Source organism: Rosa chinensis, chromosome 5 (genome assembly GCF_002994745.2).
Source record: "Rosa chinensis cultivar Old Blush chromosome 5, RchiOBHm-V2, whole genome shotgun sequence".
Lineage (NCBI taxonomy): Eukaryota > Viridiplantae > Streptophyta > Magnoliopsida > Rosales > Rosaceae > Rosa > Rosa chinensis.
Genome location: NC_037092.1, coordinates 35798132 through 35816642, shown reverse-complemented (window position 1 = coordinate 35816642; position 18511 = coordinate 35798132). Strand labels below are relative to the sequence as shown.

Genomic DNA, 18511 nt, shown 5'->3' with positions numbered 1-18511 from the left:
TATTTGTCATTATTTGGTTTGTATTGTAATTTAGTGTTTTGATTATTGAGATTTAAAGGCTATGACCCATATGTATTTTATATTTTTAGTTGGAGTGTAGTTATTACCATGGGGAGCAGGTAGATTCCAGGAGTTTGAGGTTGGATTCGTGCTATTAGAAGTGTTTAGTTTGTTTTGCAGGATTTGATAGTGTTTAAGGAAAACTAAATTGCAAAGAGAAAGTAAAGAGAATTGTTGTGTCTTTCATTGATAATAAGGGTCTCTTTATATAGAGGATTACAAGTACAATCTTGTAATCCTATGATAGGATTAGGTAAGTACAAGGATATTCTCTATGATAGGATTCCTATTCCATCTATGATATGGAAATCTAGGATATTCTCTCCCTATTAAATCTAGATGAGTAATCCTACTTTGACTAGACACACTAAATTGTGTTTCCTTCAACAGATAATCAATTTTAGGGGCAATTTTGCCAAATTTTCGGTAAAATTTCTCCTAAAGTAGGCCCCACACCGTCACTTTGAATTTCAGAGTGAAATTTGAGGCTGGTCTTGTCAGCTTTAGTAGTATAGAACTGGTACTCTATAAAACGGCTTTTTCTAACAATCCTAAGGGGTGTGTCGTTTTTGTAATACTTGCTTAATTGTAAAATTGTGCTGGCCTCCTTCGCTTAAAAAAAGAAAAAAAAGAATGGTAGATAATTTTTTTTTCCGACCTACATGGACGGTTAAGATATTGAGAATTTTCTGAATTCTAAAGTTAACAATAATTATGACCAAATAAATCGACAAATACGATGTTTTTTCAGACGATATTTATTATGCTAATAACCTTTTTTTATTGTTCTCAATAAGATTCAAATATGACTTCCATGGTATTTTATTTTTTGCGCCAAATTTAGTTGCATTAATACGTGGCCAAAAGCTAGCCAAAGAGATACAAGCACCAAAACTAAGCACCTAATTCTAGGGCTGGGTTCGGATCGGTTCGGTCCGAAAAAGCTGAAAACCGATTCCGAAACTGACACTGGCGGATCGGTCCGGATCGGTGTGTTGAGCAGGTTGAAACCGATGAGAAACTGACCCGAACACAATCGGTTTTGTTTTTCGGGCCAAGAGAACAGTTTTTCCAGAACTATGCAAACTGCAGAATTGCAGATTCACTGGAGCTGCAAACTGAAAACTAAAGCAGTAAAGTACAAATGCAGAAATGCAGAAACTAAACAAAACTGTAAACATAAAAATGAAGAAATGCAGAATTGAAAGCAAAACTGTAAAGTATAAATGCAGAAGCTAAGCAAAACTGCAAACTACAAATGCAGAAATGCAGAAACTAAACATAAACCTGTCGAAACTAAACAAGTAGAAATGCATAAATGAAAACATGTACCAAATATCAGTCCGGATCGGTTATGCAAATACTGAAACCGAGACCGAACTGAATGACACTTTAATTGGTTCGGCTTAGCCCGACCCGAGGAAGTCAGCTTTGAAAACCGACCTGAATGGTCGGTTTCGGTTCGGATCGAGCCGGTTTCTCGGACTCTCCGTTGAAAACGCCCACCCCTACCTAATTCTAGTTGTTCAAGCTTGGAGCTCACTTTTAGCAAGTAAAACTTAATACAGACTAGGACAAAACTTCATGTCCCTAAAAGCAACTCCAACAGCTTCTCTATATTTTCTGTATTATAGGGAAACAAAAGTCAAAGCTTTAGCCTCTTTTTCTTCTCTAACTCCAACAGATTCTCTAGTTTACAACAATCTCTAAAATCTCCATAATTCTTCCTTAAAATTTTAGAGATTGCTGTAAATTTAGGGAATTTGGTTTTCTTTTTCCTCATTTTCCCTAACATTTTTTTTTTTTTGAGTAAAAATACCACAAGAAGCTTTTTTGATTAAGGTAATCGATTACAATCAGAAACTAAAACATCCAGAATGCTTTCTGGAGCTTGTTCTATCCATACTTGAGAAGTATTGGATTCATAAGCAATGGTTGCTAACCTCTGTGCCACATTATTGGCAGTTCTAGGAGCAAAGGAGAAACTCAGATTATGCACAAGCTTACTACACTGTTGTATATCGATTAACAGATTGTCGTTTTTGTTGAGGTTGAAATCCTCTTCTCCTATCTCTTGAATTGCAACCTGACAATCACTTTTAAGGCAGACCTCATGAAGGCCACATTGCCGTAGGAAATCCAAACCCTCTCGGATAGCTAGCTAGCTCTACCTGCTTTGGAGACGAAACATGCAGTACATACTTTGAAAAAGCAGCAACAAAAGAGCCATCACTTATCCTGATTACTCCACCAATGCCTCCACAATCATTAGAAGGCAAGAAAGCTCCATCAACATTGATTTTGAGTTGTTGACTTGATGGTGGAGTCCAATGTTTATCCTGTTTGGCTGCTTTTTATTACGGCAGTACCTTCTGCACTTGTAGGAATTGATCATACCAAGTGAACGTGGCCACAACAATCTCTTGTGCACTTTTGAGAGTACCATTCCACAGCTTACTATTTCTGTTTTTCCATAAAGCCCATAGTAGCATAAGTAGCTTCTCCCAATTTTCTCTATTTAGATGATGGCCCTGATGCAAGAGTCATTCTTTAAAACTACCCGGTAGACAACTCACAACTGGGATATTTACTGCTCCAATAGCTTCTTCTGCCACAGGACAGTGACACAACACATGACTATTAGTTTCCAACACTTCATTACATAGCAAACAATTGAAGGGACTTGTATATCCTTTGTGACTCAAACTTTCTCGAGTAGGCAATATATTATTAGCAGCCCTCCATAAACAGATTGTCACTCTTCCGGGAACCTTTGTGTTCCATATTTTCTTCCATCGAACTTCGTATGGATTTCCAGATGAGGTAGAAGTTAGGAACTCTCCCATAACCTGTTGTCGAGCAATCCAATATGCAGACTTGACTGTGTACTTACCATTCTTTTTTGCCTCCATCTATATCGATCTGCCCCTGCACTTCTACTAAATGAATATTGAGTATTTTGTTGGCTACGTCAGGTGGGAATGTAGCTTGGACAACTTCGTGATTCCAGCTCCGAGTTTCCCCATTAATTAAGTCTACCACCTTACTGATGGTAGTATATTGTGGCTTATGAATAAGATAACGAGGACATAAGGAATATAACTATCTTTCCATATATCCACTTGTTCTCCAGTTGCCACTTTTCATTGAATACCAGCAGCCAAGACAGGTCTACTTTCTAATATGCTTCTCCATGAAAAGGATGGAGCATCTCCAAGTTCTGCATCCCAAAAAGAATGATTTGGATAGTATTTTGCCTTATATACTCTGGCAATCAATGACTGAGGATTTGAGATTAACCTCCATGCTTGTTTAGCTAGCATAGCTAAGTTATATGCATAAAGATTTTTGAAGCCAAGGCCTCCTTCTTGTTTTGTCATGCAAAGCTTACTCTAACTCCTCCAATGAATTTTCCTTTTCTGATTAGTGTCACCCCAAAAGAATTAAGCACACAATTGATGAATATCATCACACAATGTTTTAGGAAGAAGATGGCAATTCATAGCATAAGATGGCATCGTCTGAGCTATGGCTTTAATTAGAATTTCCTTACCAGCCGAACTGAGAATTTTTTATTTCCATCCCAAAAGCTTTTTTGTCAATCTCTCTTTGATGTATGAAAAAATTGATGTCTTCGATTTGCCTACTCGTAATGGTAACCCCAAATAACGATCATGCTCTTCCATTTTTGTAACTTCCAATAATCCAGCTAACTTATCTTGCAAATCAAGATGCACATTCCTGCTGAAAACAACACTGCTCTTTTGGTAATTAACCTTTTGTCCCAAAGCCAATTCATAAGTGTTGAGAATCTATTTCAAAACAAGGCATTCAGATTCAGTTGCAGCCCCAAAAATCAAGCTATCATCTGTAAAAAAATAAGTGGTGCAGATTAGGAGCTCAAGGACACATAGTGAGCCCTTTCAGATGAGACAGTTCCACTGCCTTAGAGATAAGAGCAGATAAACCTTCTGCACATAGAATGAATAGGTAAGGTGATAGAGGATCACCTTGCCTAATGCCCCTAGTTGGAACAATTGCTTCAGAAGGTTGGCCATTTATCAAAATCGAGTAGTGAACAGATGCTACACACTTCATAACAATGTTGATCCACTGTTCTTGAAACCCCAACTTTGTTAACATTGCTCGCAAGAAGTCCCATTCAAGTCTATCATAAGCCTTGCTTATGTCTAACTTGAGTGATAAAAAGCCTTCTTCTTGTTTGCGCAGTTTGTGCATAAAGTGAGCAACTTCAGTGGCCACAAGTGTATTATCAGATATCAACCTGCCAGGTACATATGCACTTTGAAAAGGAGAGATGATGGAGGACAAGATCTGTTTCAATCTATTGGCTAAAACCTTGGAGTTGATTCTGCATAACACATTGCATAATGCAATAGGTCGAAACTGATTTGCTTCTATTGCTTCAGGAATTTTGGGAACGAGACATAGATGGGTGAAGTTTGCTGAATACTCTAATTCTCTTGTCTCCAAAAAAGTTTTCACTCCCAAACAAACATCAACAAATATAATGTTCCAATATTTCTGAAAGAAAAACGGGGACAAGCCATCCGGTCCAGGGCTTTTGGATGGATGCATTTGGAAGAGGGCATCTTTTATTTCCTTTTCAACATAGGGTTTGGTAAGCTCCCCATTCATATATGCATTAACTTTGACATCAACAGCTTCTAGCACTTGAAAGATAGCATTTAAGTTAGTTCCGGAAGAGGTATAGATACCTTTGAAATACTGCATCAGAATGCGCTGCACAGCTTCAGGTTCAGTGTGCCACATACCGGCTTCATCATTTAAGCCTTTGATTTTGTTTTTGGATCTTCTGTTAGATGCATTGCGATGGAAGAAAGCTATATTTTTGTCCCCATCCTTCATCCAGAATGTCTTTGATCGCTGTCGCCAATATGTTTCTTCTTGTGCAAGTAACACACTATATCTAATATGAAGCTGCTTTTGTTCATCATATTGTTGGGGGGTGTACGGATGGGACATGATGTCTTTCATTTTCTCCTGCAGCACCCTCATCTCAACTTTGTTTTGTGAAACATCCTTCTTGTGCCACTCAAGTAAATGAGTTCTAGTGGTATTAAGCTTTGTCTCCAATTACTTCATTGCATTCCCTGTTAGAGGGGTGCCCAACACTGTCTAATAATGTCAGTACACTTTGGGTATTGGTGCCAAAATTCCTCAAAACGAAACCTTGATGGAGCTTTCCAGGACTTTGGTCATTCTGAACAAACATCTATTAGTATTGGACAATGGTCCGATTCAGATGGAGGGAGAGTAAACACCCTAGAGAAAGGAAAACATTCCCTCCACTGCAAGGAATAGAAGGCCTTGTCAAGCCTTTCTTTTGTATATCTATTGCACCATGTATACTTGCAACCAATGAATCCCATATCATACAAACCAAAACCAGTCATTGTTCTTCGACAATCTTCCATTGGTCTGGCAGCCCTAAGTGGCCCTCTAAATTTGTTGAGGTTGCTTCATATCTCATTAAAATCTCCTACCATAAGCCAAGGCAAGGCACACGGCTTTGCTGCAAGAGTTTGAATCAAGTTCCAAGTTCGGTGTCTTTGAGAGCGAGATGCAAAGCCATATAGGCCTGTAAATCTCCAAAGATCATTTATTCCTCTCTTGCCCACTTCTACATCAATATGATGAGGAGAAGAGGTTCTGAGATTGACCGGGGTGTCTGCTTTCCAAAGTAAGGCCAGTCCTTGTGAGCCTTCTGCCTCCTCGTAACATATACTACCATCAAAACCTAGATGAGTCTTGAGAGATGTGATCAGATCTGGCTATGCTAGAGTTTCCGCCAGAAAGATGAGGCTGGGCTTTTTTGCTTGCACCATGTTGACCAGGGATAGTTATGTTTCGTGATTGACAATTCCACGACAATTCCATGCAAGGACCTTGCATTGAAGCATGTCGAAGATGATAGCAGCGCACGGCCGCATAGTGGCAGCAACAGAAGCTCTTAGGGTTTTTAGAATGGATGGATCACAGCCGGAGAAGACTGATACATTGGGTTCACTTTCCTTAAAATGGGGATAGTTATAGGGAATATATTGGAGCAAAAGAGGTTTGTTTTTTCCTAAAATAGAGAAAAATAAAAAATATAGGGAATCTGTTGGAGTTGCTCTAAGGAAAAATCTTCAATAGTACTTTGGTCATTTAGGCACCCAATTATGGTGCAAATAAAATACTCTTAATCATGGTGCAAATAAAATACTCTTAGAAAAAGAATAGGAGTCCCTCCCGCCGTTTGTAAGTTGGCAGACAAAAAAGTTAATATAATACAACAAAACTGAGACAATTACCAAATTCCAAAAACAATCATGATTAGGGTTTCATATTAAAATTATAAATCGACACCAACTAAGTGGTCTAACCTTGGTTAGTCCTCCATTTTGGATTTATGGTTCGGTGAAGATGCCCACAATAAACCCTAAACCATAAATCTCAAACATGTGGCTAACCCACTATAAATCCTCTAAACCCCAAACACATTAGTGAGCCCTAATAAACATTTTATTGACTCTCAGTAAACAATTTACTGGCCCTAATAAAATCCTAAATCCCAAACATGTGTTATTGACTCTCACTCTAAAACCCTATACTCTAGTAAGCCCCATAAAAATCTAAACCCTAAACGCTTTATTGACCCACAACAACACTTTCCTAACCTCATATAGATTGTTTAGCACTTTAATGAAAGTTATTGGTAAAGTGCAATAGTTTTTGGAGTTTAGGCTTTTGGGTTTTACTGGATATTAATAATGTATTTATTGTGGGTCAATAGTGTTTAGGGTTTGGGATTTAGTGTGGGTTAGTAAACATTTCATCCGCTCTCAATAAAAAAATTTGTCCTTAGTGAGAAATTTTTCCAAAAATGATATCTTTATTGTGTAATCCATAGATTATCATGTTGTAAATATTATATATATGTGGTTGTCCACTGTAAACACTCATTAGTTATGTCATTATGATGTAAATCATACTCCTATATAAAGGGGCTAATGAGAATGAAACATACACTTTTACCTCCTCTTATATTCTGTTTCTTTATTCTACCTCTATCTTATTATCTAGTTTATAACATATCAAAATTTATTGAGATTTTTTTCTGAAATTTGGGACTATGGAACATTTCTGTTTAGAAAATAGAGAAAATTAAAAAACGTATGTATGACTTAAATAAAATTTTCAAGACATTAAATGTGAAGACATTAGCATGCAATAATTTTTATTAATAGGTGACAAAATTTTTGAAGTGACAAATTATCGATACGTGCATAATTTGATAATGCTATATACAATTAACGCCACCAATTTTAGGCCTTAATTAATGCCCCATAGCATTATCCTTCATACCAATTATATTTTGGACCGAAAAATACGCAAAAATATATTTTACGTACGTTCAATATCCATTGGTCGCCTTCAGGTTTACCATATTTACTCACGCCGTTTGTCCTACTCTAATCACTTGGATTTCATAAAAGTTGCAAATTTACAATCAAAGGGATTCAATTAAAGCCCCTCCCAAGTAATGAAAAACTCGTTTATCAACATGTAATTGTTCGTCTCTCCACACCAACACCACCATCCACTGCCATAAACCCATGCAAGAAAAGCATGAACAAGGAATTAAACAATCAAATCGAAACGATCTCCCAGCTTTTTGGTTAATTACTTATATATATCGCATCAATGCCCTCCTCTATCTTCATCTTGTGCATGCATCTTAAAACAATGCTGCTCGCCAAGGTAGAGATTGTCATTTCAGTACTTCTACTATCCCTAACCCTAGTTGTGATAGCAGAAGGGGATGATATTTCTTCGGTAGTGCTACAAAATATCAATGGCAGTTCATCTATGTCGCCATTTTTGAAGAAAATCGTGGAATGGCCTAGACCACGGGAACCGGGATGCCGGAACAGGCCATGGACATGTCGTCGGCCGCGGGAGTTTCCTCGCAGATGGCGGTGTTGTCGAAACCAATGTGTTGACGTGAGCTCAGACGTGAACAATTGCAGGATTTGTGGATATAGATGCCCTTTAGGATGGCAATGTTGCCGTGGTTTTTGCGTGAATACAAATATCAGCATTTTCAATTGTGGAAGATGTGGGAATAGGTGTCCTTTTGGGGTACTTTGCACCTATGGAATGTGTGGGTATGCTCAACCTTGGCCTCGGCCTCCTTTCCTTTGTCCTCCACCCCCAATGAACTAGAACAATCGGATCGCAGTACTCTAATTAAGAATCAATTAAGTCACTTTCTTTTGCTTGCATATCATGCTGTAATTTCTTTCTTTTAAGTCTTAATTTTCCATTTTTGGTCAAATTCTCAATCTACAGTCTTAGTTCGTGCAATTCCCATGCATAGAGACCACAAAGTACCAAGGGAGAAAAGAAAGTATTGCTCTCAAGAATGTTTTTGTAACAACATTTCTGCTATATATGCGTAAGTTTTGTGCTATGAAATTTTTTTCTTTAGTCTTTTATTACTAAGGCATGTAAGTTTATTAACTAGTTAGTTTGCTGCATGCCTTTGGCTATGTTTGGTATGGCTGTTCCTTGAGAAAAAGCTGGCTTCTGCTTATTTCTGAGAATAAGTGGCTGAAAAGCAAAGCTGCTGAGTGTTTGGTAAACTGACTTTTTATAAGGGCTGTCAGTGGCAGAAGCAGTGGCAAAGTGTTTGGTAAATCAAACTGGCTTGTGCTTTTTATTTGTGGAATGACCGAATTGGACATGAGAGATTATTTTGCTTAATTAATTGTATATAAAACAATATTGTTCAAATGATCTTGTTATTCTTTTTAATCTTTATTATGTCCGTATTAATTTTTGTTAACTTTGAATTTTTATAAAGCATGGTGACTATTTGATTAATATTGGACAATATGAATTTAAATCATGGTGACTATATTATTATAAATCATAGTTTCTAGTTCACATCAAATGTTCACGTTATTACGCGCTTTCATCAAACTTTGAGTAATGCTATTTCTTATTGCTTCCATTTCTTGTGCACCGTGACTATGATATTCTTCTTCTACATCATCATCCATTTCTATCTCACCACTTGACCCATAACCTTACCTTTCTTCACTGCGGACAAAATGTCTATCACCATGTGCATGTATCTGTATATAATTCATTTCGGGATCTCGAAGTACCGATAGAAACACTCGTATCATAAGCCCAAAACATCCTTTTGTCTCCAGAATTCAATTTTTACCAAACATAAAGTGAACCATTTCCTGAATTCCCTCCTCAAAGTTATAATCTATTAAAAATCACATTCCAACTATGGAAAAGGCATGAAAGATCAAATAGGAATTGAAAATTCAAATTCAAGAGGACCAGCAGTTTAACAGATCATCAGTTCAAGAAGCTGGAAATTATGAAAGTTTCGGACTTGATGAGTTTTCAACTTTTCATGGCAAAGCCAAAGAGTGTCAAGCCAGCAAGACAAACTCACAAAATTAAATAACAAGACAATATGTCTGAATGGCTGAAATCCAAATAGAAAAAAGCAAAAAAGGTAAAGAACTGAAGCCCTATATCACAAATTCACAAACACAGCCAACTGAATTTATTGCAACAGACCAATGGCTTTACTCCTTCTCTTCAGGTTCAACAAGCCAACAACAGCATATTGCAGCACAATGTTTGCATTCCAGTCCATTTGCAGCTTAGTCAGGCAACCATGCAGCAATCAATTAGCAAGACTGAAGTATGATTCCCTACACAATCTCAAAACAAAAACAAAAAACCAATGCAGATTAAAAACAGTACACGAACAGATTTAATGCCTTAAGGAATCAATGTGATATTCAAATAATTCAATGCCTCAATATCGAAACTCTGAATTTTATCAAGTTTTAAAGCAAAACTCGTAGGACCATACTCAGAAATAGTGAAACAGAAACTTAGAAATGGGAATTCAAAAACACAAAGTACGTATGGGCATTAAAAATTTTCTTCCCTTTAGTTTTCACATGACACAAATTAAGTCTCTAGTTTTCTGGTGAACTTTTTCGGGATGATATATGGACCAGATGAAACTGAATGGCACCAAGTTATAGATATTAGTGATGGACTGAAATTTCAGTATCACTTCATTGACAAACTCATAGGGAGAGTCGTTTAACTTAATTCTGTTCTGGGTTGGCATATATCAATCTGTCATCAACAGCTATCTAAACCTCTCCGCCATGGAGGTTGCTTGAAAAACAAGTCAAGACTTGTACCGATGCCTGGGATTTGTGCTTGCGTTAAAAGTGTAGTACCTTATTTTTATTTTGCATAATATGAAGAAAAGTTTTTGGCTGCTACTCAGTTCTACGCAGAACTCACAGCCTAATTCCCTACAATTCCTCTATGAAATTGTTGAGCTTCAAGGATTAAAAAGTAAGAAATACACTTATAAACCAAACCAGAAGTAATGACAAAACAGGCTCACACCTCCGGACTCATATTTTCAAGTTTACAGCAACTTTTTGATACTATGACATAGCAGGATCAACAAACCCACTCCAAAACACCCGTGTCCTAGACAAATGTATTGACAAAACAAGCTCACACCTCAGGGACTCAAACTTTCAAGTTTACAGCGACTTTTTGGTACTATGACATAGCAGGATCAACAAACCCACTCCAAAACACCCGCGTCCTAGACAAATGTAATGACAAAACATGCTCACCCCTCAGGGACTCAAATTTTCAAGTTTACTGCAATTGTTTTGGTACTATGACATAGCAGGATCAATGCCTACAGAACAAACCCACTCTATAACACCCGAATCAAGTCCTAGCCAAATGTATGCAAGGCTAGAGTACTGTTGACAACAAAATCCAGTTATAAATACTTTCCTTTGCGAATGATGGTACAGTTATAAATGGTATTATTAATTTGTGTAACAGAAATTTAAGTTTATGTTAGTACTAAGAATTCATCTGGTTCTCCAACAAAAACAATATCCTGATTCGATACAAGAAATCCCTGTTCTTACTTGAGTAGAGATCGAGCGGAGATCGAGACCGGAGACCCAGCAGAGACCGAGCGGAGATCGACCGGATGGAGATGGGAGATCGACCGATGGAGATGGGAGATTGACCGGAGACCGATGGGAGATCGACCGGAGACCGATGGGAGATCGAGCAGGGATTGGATGCGTTCTGTGATGGGTTATTTGAGAGAGATCGGATGGGATGCGTTCGAGCAGAGGGAGAAGGGAGATCGAGCAGAGGGGAGAGAGGAGATGGGAGAGAGCAGAGGGAGATGAGAGATGGGATCGAGAGACCGATGGAGATGGGTGGCATCGGCTGTAATTGTTTCAGCCAACGGAGGATAGAAAACGGGATTTTCAAAAATTCATTAATGAACAGTGTTCCGCGCTACAGTAACCCCCGAGCTTCTGGCTTTTAAAAGCTGGGGGGAGCCAGCTTCTGCTTCTCGCCATAAGCTGGGGCAGCTTTTTTAAAAGCCTGAAATTAAGCTGGGTTACCAAACGCCAATAGCTCTTGTGCTTATAAGCAGGGGAGCAAAAAAGCCCCCCCAAACATAGCCTTTGTCAATTCACTAATGCTATTGATCAATTTTTAAGTGATGTATGTACGTAACAATATTTGAAATTAATGCTGCCTTCTAACGCAATGGCGGAACTAGGATTTTAAAATATGGTGAGCTAAAAAAAAAACTCTTAAAAGTTTTACAAGAAATATGTTTTATTCTTTTCTTAAATTAAACTACATTATATATTAAATACATATTAAATAATCAAATAGCTAAATGACCCAAAAAATCAACATTAAAACGTGTGATAGAAATTCGATAACAAAAGTTTAAGACAAAAAAACACACCTACTCAAATTGTACCCTGAGCCCTTGAATAGAAGCAAAAATCTTTAATTATTGAATATGTATTATAATTCTCAGTTGGCTCTTTTTTAGACCTGATTTACCCAAAAAAAAAACACACAAATTTTTTATGCGACTATGCCTCTTAAAGCATAATACAAAGTAAAATAAAATCAAATACTTCGAGCAAATAAATAACATATCTATACTATTATTAAGAGAATAGACTTTATTAGCCAAAATTGAAAATTTTGACAGGTTTAACTCTGAAAGATTAAAAAAATTTGAGAATAAATTAAATCAGAAGGATAAATAAGACAATTATAAAATAAATTTTTATTAAGAAAATTAAAAAGAAATGATTCCACAACCCCCACTTTTCTCTCCCACTATTTGAGTATTTTACTACCAATGAATCTACTTCTTCTGCAATAACTACCAACATTTAAAAAAAAAAAAAAAAAAAAATTTCGTACCTGCAGACTAGTGTATGACTAAAACAAGAAAAGAAATAACATATGGGCTAAGTTTGAAAATTTGAGGTGGGCCAATTTTTAATATTTAATCTGTTAAACCATAATTAAGCTACAAATTTATGTTTTTCCAAAATCTAAGGTGGGCTGTAGCCCAACGGAGCCCGTGTGTAGCTACGCCTTTGTTCTAACGTATTGCTAGCTTGCACCGACAAAATTGAATCCACTTTTGGTTGAATGATATCTCTATAATGTTGTCGAGTATCAATATTGTTATAGACAAAGGGCATAACCATATGCCTTGCAGAGGTCTCGAGCCCCCACCCAAAAAAAAAAAGTTGGTATTCTTCACTAAGATGTCTTAATGGATATAGTTAAGGTTAGTTGAAGGAATTAGCCAAACAACCCCCCCCCCCCCCCAAAAAAAAAGCATATGATTTGTCTCATGGTATCACCAACTAGAGAAAGTAATAACAAGCCAACCAATAAAAATCTTTTGATAAAAACAAATAATGTGTATTTATAAAATTTATAAAGAATTTTGTAAAAGCATAATGCAGAAAACAATATAGCAAGTTTTTGAGTTTTTATCAACTTCGTTTCCAAATTTTAACAATGTGATTGTGTATATTCATAATTTATTTCTTGGTGATATTCATAATTGGATGCTTGTAATATGTAAGAATCGATTACATTGTATGTTTAAAAATTGTCAATTCTTTGGTATGTGTTTTAATATTTCTAGATTAAAATTTAGGGGATGACATCCTTAGATTTTATAGCTAGAACCCTCGATTTCGTATCCTTGGGGTATACAAGCATGGTTCATTATATAGCTGGCTTGATTATGTTTATAGTGAGCTTGGTTGTCTAATTTCTCGATCTTTAGGCCTCTTGATGTGAGTTACAGACCCTAACACAACTCTAATCCATGCAAATTGAGTTACTATGGTCCTTAATTCAGAGTAGGAATATCATGAAATGGAATTTTGGCTTTTAAGTGTTGATAAGCCTTCGGTACGGCTACTAAAAGCTCTTCTAATCAAGCTCAAGCACTAAATGGGATTCATAAGAGCAAGTTCACTCGTTGGATCACCAGGTCACCCACTATTCACTGCTTTTTAGTGTTAATTTCACCATCTAGGTCACGAGCATAGTGTATTTCGTGCCCTGAGTCACCCTGTACAGTGTTCTGGGTCACCATGGTGACCTGCACAGTGTATTTCGTGCCCTGGGTCACGGGCACAGTGTATTTCGTGACCCAGAGAATGAAAATATACACTAAAAAGTAGTGAATAGTATGTGACCCGGTGACCCAACGAGTGAACTTGCTCTAAAGCTCTCAAGTGGTCAAACTTAACTTTGATGGCTCTGTTATCCGTAACAATAAAACTGTTGCCGGTTTTATAATTAGAGACTAATGATACTTCCTTAATGGTGGGCTCAAAAATTTGGGGACTACCAATGTCTTACTCGCTGAAAATCTTGCTTTCGTGACGGTCTTTGTCAAGCCTTACAAAAGAATATAACTTTTTCAAGTGGAAGGTGAGTCAAGAACCCTTATTAAGTGCATCACTGGTAAGTTTTCTATTCCTTTGAGGCTCAAGTCAATCATTAGTGACATTAGGAAGCTTGCAATTGAAGATATCAAGTTAACCACATTTTTAGAGAAGCCAATTACTCGCCCAGAATTTTTTTTTTTTTTAATAATTTTTTAGAGATTCCTAATTACATCCTTGGTAAAAATGGGTCACAACCTTAGTACAAGTCATGTTTGGAGCCGTGATCTCCCCAATGCCCAATGCCACAGCTGCTGCTTTATCTGATAGGTTTAATTATGGATGCCTTAGAGGCTTCTCTATTTAGTAGTTGATTTAGTTGTTTGTAGTCTTTTTAATTTATTTATATATAAAAAAATAATAATAAATAAAAAGGGAATAGTGCAATACATCCATGAATGGTAAATCGGCTTTCCTTAGCTGAAAAAGGTTACATGTGCTCCAACATAATAATCCCCTCTGAATATATTGATTCCGTTTCTTCTGAGTATTGTAAATTTGCACGCGTCTTACAAATACTCCATACAAATAGATTGTAAATCCCAAGTAATGTAAACACAGCCCAAAAATAGTATACAGTACACAAATGTCAGAACTTAACCTTGCTAATAAGTAGGAAAGTTTGGATCCACATCACGAGCCCAGGCCTCCAGTCCCCCAATGATGTCTCTGGCTGAGGTGAAGCCCAGCTTGTGGAGACTCTGAACAGCCCTCTGAGAATCATTACCCCTTCTACATACTACATATAGTTCAGAATTAACACCTCTATTCTCTTCGTTTTCCTTTAAAGCTAGAGAGATTTCAGGTAACCGAGCCTCCAAACTTGGGAGTGGAATGTTTAACGAATTGGGCAGAGAAACGATCTTGAAGTGGTGTTCTGGACGAACATCAATCAAAACATGTGCTTTCCCGTCATCAATTTTCTCCTTGTACTCTTTAGTATTTATTCTGGAGTCTGCCTGAAGTAGGTTTAACTTCAAAGGTGACTGCATGTGTCATTAGAAAGCCAGATTGACATGAGACAAGACAATAGCATTGAAATGTCAACTAATCTTTATATGTATCAATAGGAGATGATATGTACCGGAGTTAGTGGAGACTGAGTGAAGTTTTCATAGTCAAATTCCCGAAATTGCAGCTTAGAGAATGTTGTATTTTCACCACAAGCTACGCATTGCAAGGACCTTCCTCGGATCTTAACCTGCAAATGCCAGGCAACATTTCTGAGCTAAATATCTAAAGAAGAAGGCCACATGATTAACATGGCACGTCAACTGTCAAGTTAACTTTTCATGCAGAAAACATAAAGAGATACCACACGTTTCTGCTTGTCTTAAAGGATGCATTACAAAATGATCCCTAAAAGTGGAAAGGTATTTGGGGGATGGCTATCCCTGGTTGTGTAACCAAAACACTAATTATATAACAGATTGGGATCATTTAAAAGAGAAAGGAAGTTAAACTGGATACATCTTACCCAAAGCACTCTGACTTCAGTAATTTGCATTTTAAGACATTATCCATAATATCAAAAGTAAACTTGAGTCTACCAATTAGAAATTGAATTTCCTTAGTTTCAAAATGAAACATACAATTCGAATCCGTCCCGACAATGAATCAAGTAAAAGCATTCGTCCTGAGAGTGGTTCACCAACTTCACCTGCAATCTTAATAGCTTCTAGGGCTTGGAGACAACCAATGATACCTGGAACTGAAAATAGTAAACTAGAATGTTAGAAATAGGGACCGGTTTGCAGGTGAGGAATATAGAATTTTTTTTTTCTTTAAAAAAAGCAATAATTAAATGGGAAAGAAACCCCTATTTATGTAAAAAAAAAATCCGCAACTCAACTACTATGATCAAACTTGTATGCTTATCTTTGTACTGCATTCGACAGGGAAAATGTTGCAGCTATTTATATTCAATGGTTATTTGAATGATGATAATTTTATCAACTTACCTACACCTAGTACACCACTATCAGAACACCTTTGACATGCTGTTGTAGGTGGAGGAGTTGGAAATAGGCATCGATAGCATGGTCCACCATTGTAATTGTACACCGTGAGCTACATACAACAAATTCGAAGAAGTAAGTAGTAGCAATCTTATGACATAATAAAATGATGAAAATACAGACTGTACTAGAATAATAAAAAATAAAAATAAAAAAACTCATGCTTCAAGATGGGACTAGTTATCAAATTTTCTGCACAATGTACCTGCCCTTCAAATCCGAGTGCGGCACCAGATACAAGAGGCTGCAAGATAAACATAGGAACAATTAAGTTCAGCGGAGAAGATGAAAAGACACATGATGGTACAAAAAGATTTTCTTTCCAGATCCTAACATAACAAGTGCAGCATGAATTATAATTTACACAAATACACGAGGCACAATTGAGCATCCACGTTTTGACATTCCAAATGCAAACAAAATTCACTATTAGTTTAAACAATTAATAAGGAAGTATAAGGGAGGAGTTCAGATTTCAATTGCTATGTCAGATGCACAATGGTTATTTTCACTATTAACCTAAACTGTTCTTTCACAAAGACAAAAAGTATAAGGAAGAAGTTGAGATATCAACCACTATTTCAGATGCACATTGGTTATTATATTTCTTTTGCCTTTTTTTTCCTTGTTGTGCTTCTATTAATCAAAAAATGCGCAATTATGGGTTCTTTCTCTTGGGGACCATAATCTGCACCCCTCTGTGCAACTTTAAACTCTATAGTAGACAACTGGTTTCTTCATTATCCATTGTGTGCAATGAACTCGTCTATACTCTACAACGGATTTCTTCATTACCCACTGATTAGTAACCAAATAGTAAAAAAAGGTGTAAACTCAAAGAGACTTTGCAAGGTCATCATAAGGGCCAAATTACCTTCCCTAGCACCACGCAGCAATCACTTATCATGTAACGGCTAGGAGCATTGTCCGTGGCATCCACTATTATATCATATCTTTAACACATCGATAGTCAAGGATAATTTAGTGTTTCAGCAATTGGGAATCAAACAAAATTTTAAGATTTTAAAGCTATATTTCCAAATTGCAGTAAAGGGAAAACAACACAAAATACAAATGCAAAATTTCAAGGATACTTGCTCATGATTTCCAAAGCATTGGATGTGCGTAATGGTTCTTGGTATTCCACAACCTGGATAGTGGAGTTAATCCTACGCACAAAGCGAGAAGAGTAATTGATCATATTCAAAAGGGGACAAATTCATATTAAAAAGAAGCAATAAAATGACATTAAAACAGAAAAGCTGTCAAGAAATTTTGCAGCAAAGTTAATTTATTATTTGCAATGCACTCTGATGCAACACCAGATTCTAAGCCTACAATAATAACTCCAAAACAAAAGACGTACGATCGACAAGCAGCCGCAGCAGATCTCACTTTGGGCTGACCAATAAATCTTTCAGTGTGGATAATCTGAATCGAGAGAAAACCAGTGAAAATTAATCCAAAGTGAATGAACATATACACATGCTTCCACAAACACAGTATTACAAAACAGTATGAAATCCATGACGCAGTAGTAATCATTTTACTGAGTTCCACCGATCACCATTGCTAGCTCAGAAACCATAACATAACATAGATATGAAGAATAACAGTGAAAAAGCATATTCTCCAACTTATACCTGCCTGTGCATATTGTTGAGCTCAACCACATCATGATCAATAATCCCCAAGTGGCCTAATACCAGAAGGATTCAATCTCAGTTCCGCCAGTATCGAAAAAACGATTAATGCAACAATAATCATACCAAATAAGTTTGGGAATCTTACCAACACCACAAGCTGCAAGATATAGCAGAGCCGGCGAGCCCAACCCTCCAGCTCCAACCACCAAAATCGATGACTTTAGGAGCTTCGACTGAGCTAAACCAATTAGAATATGAAATTTCAATTAGAAATGCCCTCATTTCAGAAATAATTTAAAAAAAAAAAAAAATCCATTCAAAGTTTTACACTACGTTTCAGAAATTATATGAGATCAAAAACTCATCAATCATTGAATGCATTACAATGCATCAAATCCTTCTTCGTTTTTCAAAAAAACTAATTAGTTCTTGTTAATTACTTCAATAAGTTAATCGAATTCTATATAAAAGGCTACAACTTCATAACTTGAAAGAGCACACACAGACCTTGGACTCCGAAAGAGGGAAGCAAGAGCTGGCGGCTGTAGCGGTAAATCATCTGAGGCGACAAATCGTGACCGTAGCCGGAATCAACGGACGACGGCAGAGGAGCACAGGAGCCATTCGAAACGGCACCGTTCGGCTGCTGAAGGTTAATCTCTTGCAGGCGAGCTTCGAGGGCAGAGATTCGGAGCTCGATTTCGCTCTTACTAGCCTTCAAGCTTTCGAGGTCGCGGAGAATTGCACTGACTTCTCCACCGTCGGCGGCGGCCATGGATCTGCAGAAAGCTGAGCTGAGCTCGAGGTCTAGAGAAAAACCCTAAACGGAATAAACGATCGTAGAGCGCGAACGCTTTGTCAATGCTAA

The 18511-nt window shown here is 37.1% G+C and overlaps 1 protein-coding gene across 1 annotated transcript; it reads right to left on the bottom strand.

The window, feature by feature from the left end:
* Window positions 1–14374: 14374 nt before the first annotated feature.
* Window positions 14375–18481, bottom strand: LOC112165300 (adenylyltransferase and sulfurtransferase MOCS3). The gene is made up of 11 exons (XM_024301792.2): window positions 18151–18481; window positions 17789–17881; window positions 17641–17696; window positions 17364–17428; window positions 17092–17166; window positions 16872–16950; window positions 16203–16241; window positions 15941–16049; window positions 15572–15690; window positions 15064–15180; window positions 14375–14965 (listed from the first exon to the last, which is right to left on the bottom strand). Exons 1-11 carry the CDS (start codon window positions 18416–18418, stop codon window positions 14585–14587), a joined length of 1401 nt encoding a protein of 466 aa, XP_024157560.1. The 5' UTR covers window positions 18419–18481; the 3' UTR covers window positions 14375–14584.
* Between the last annotated feature and the right edge of the window lie 30 nt (window positions 18482–18511).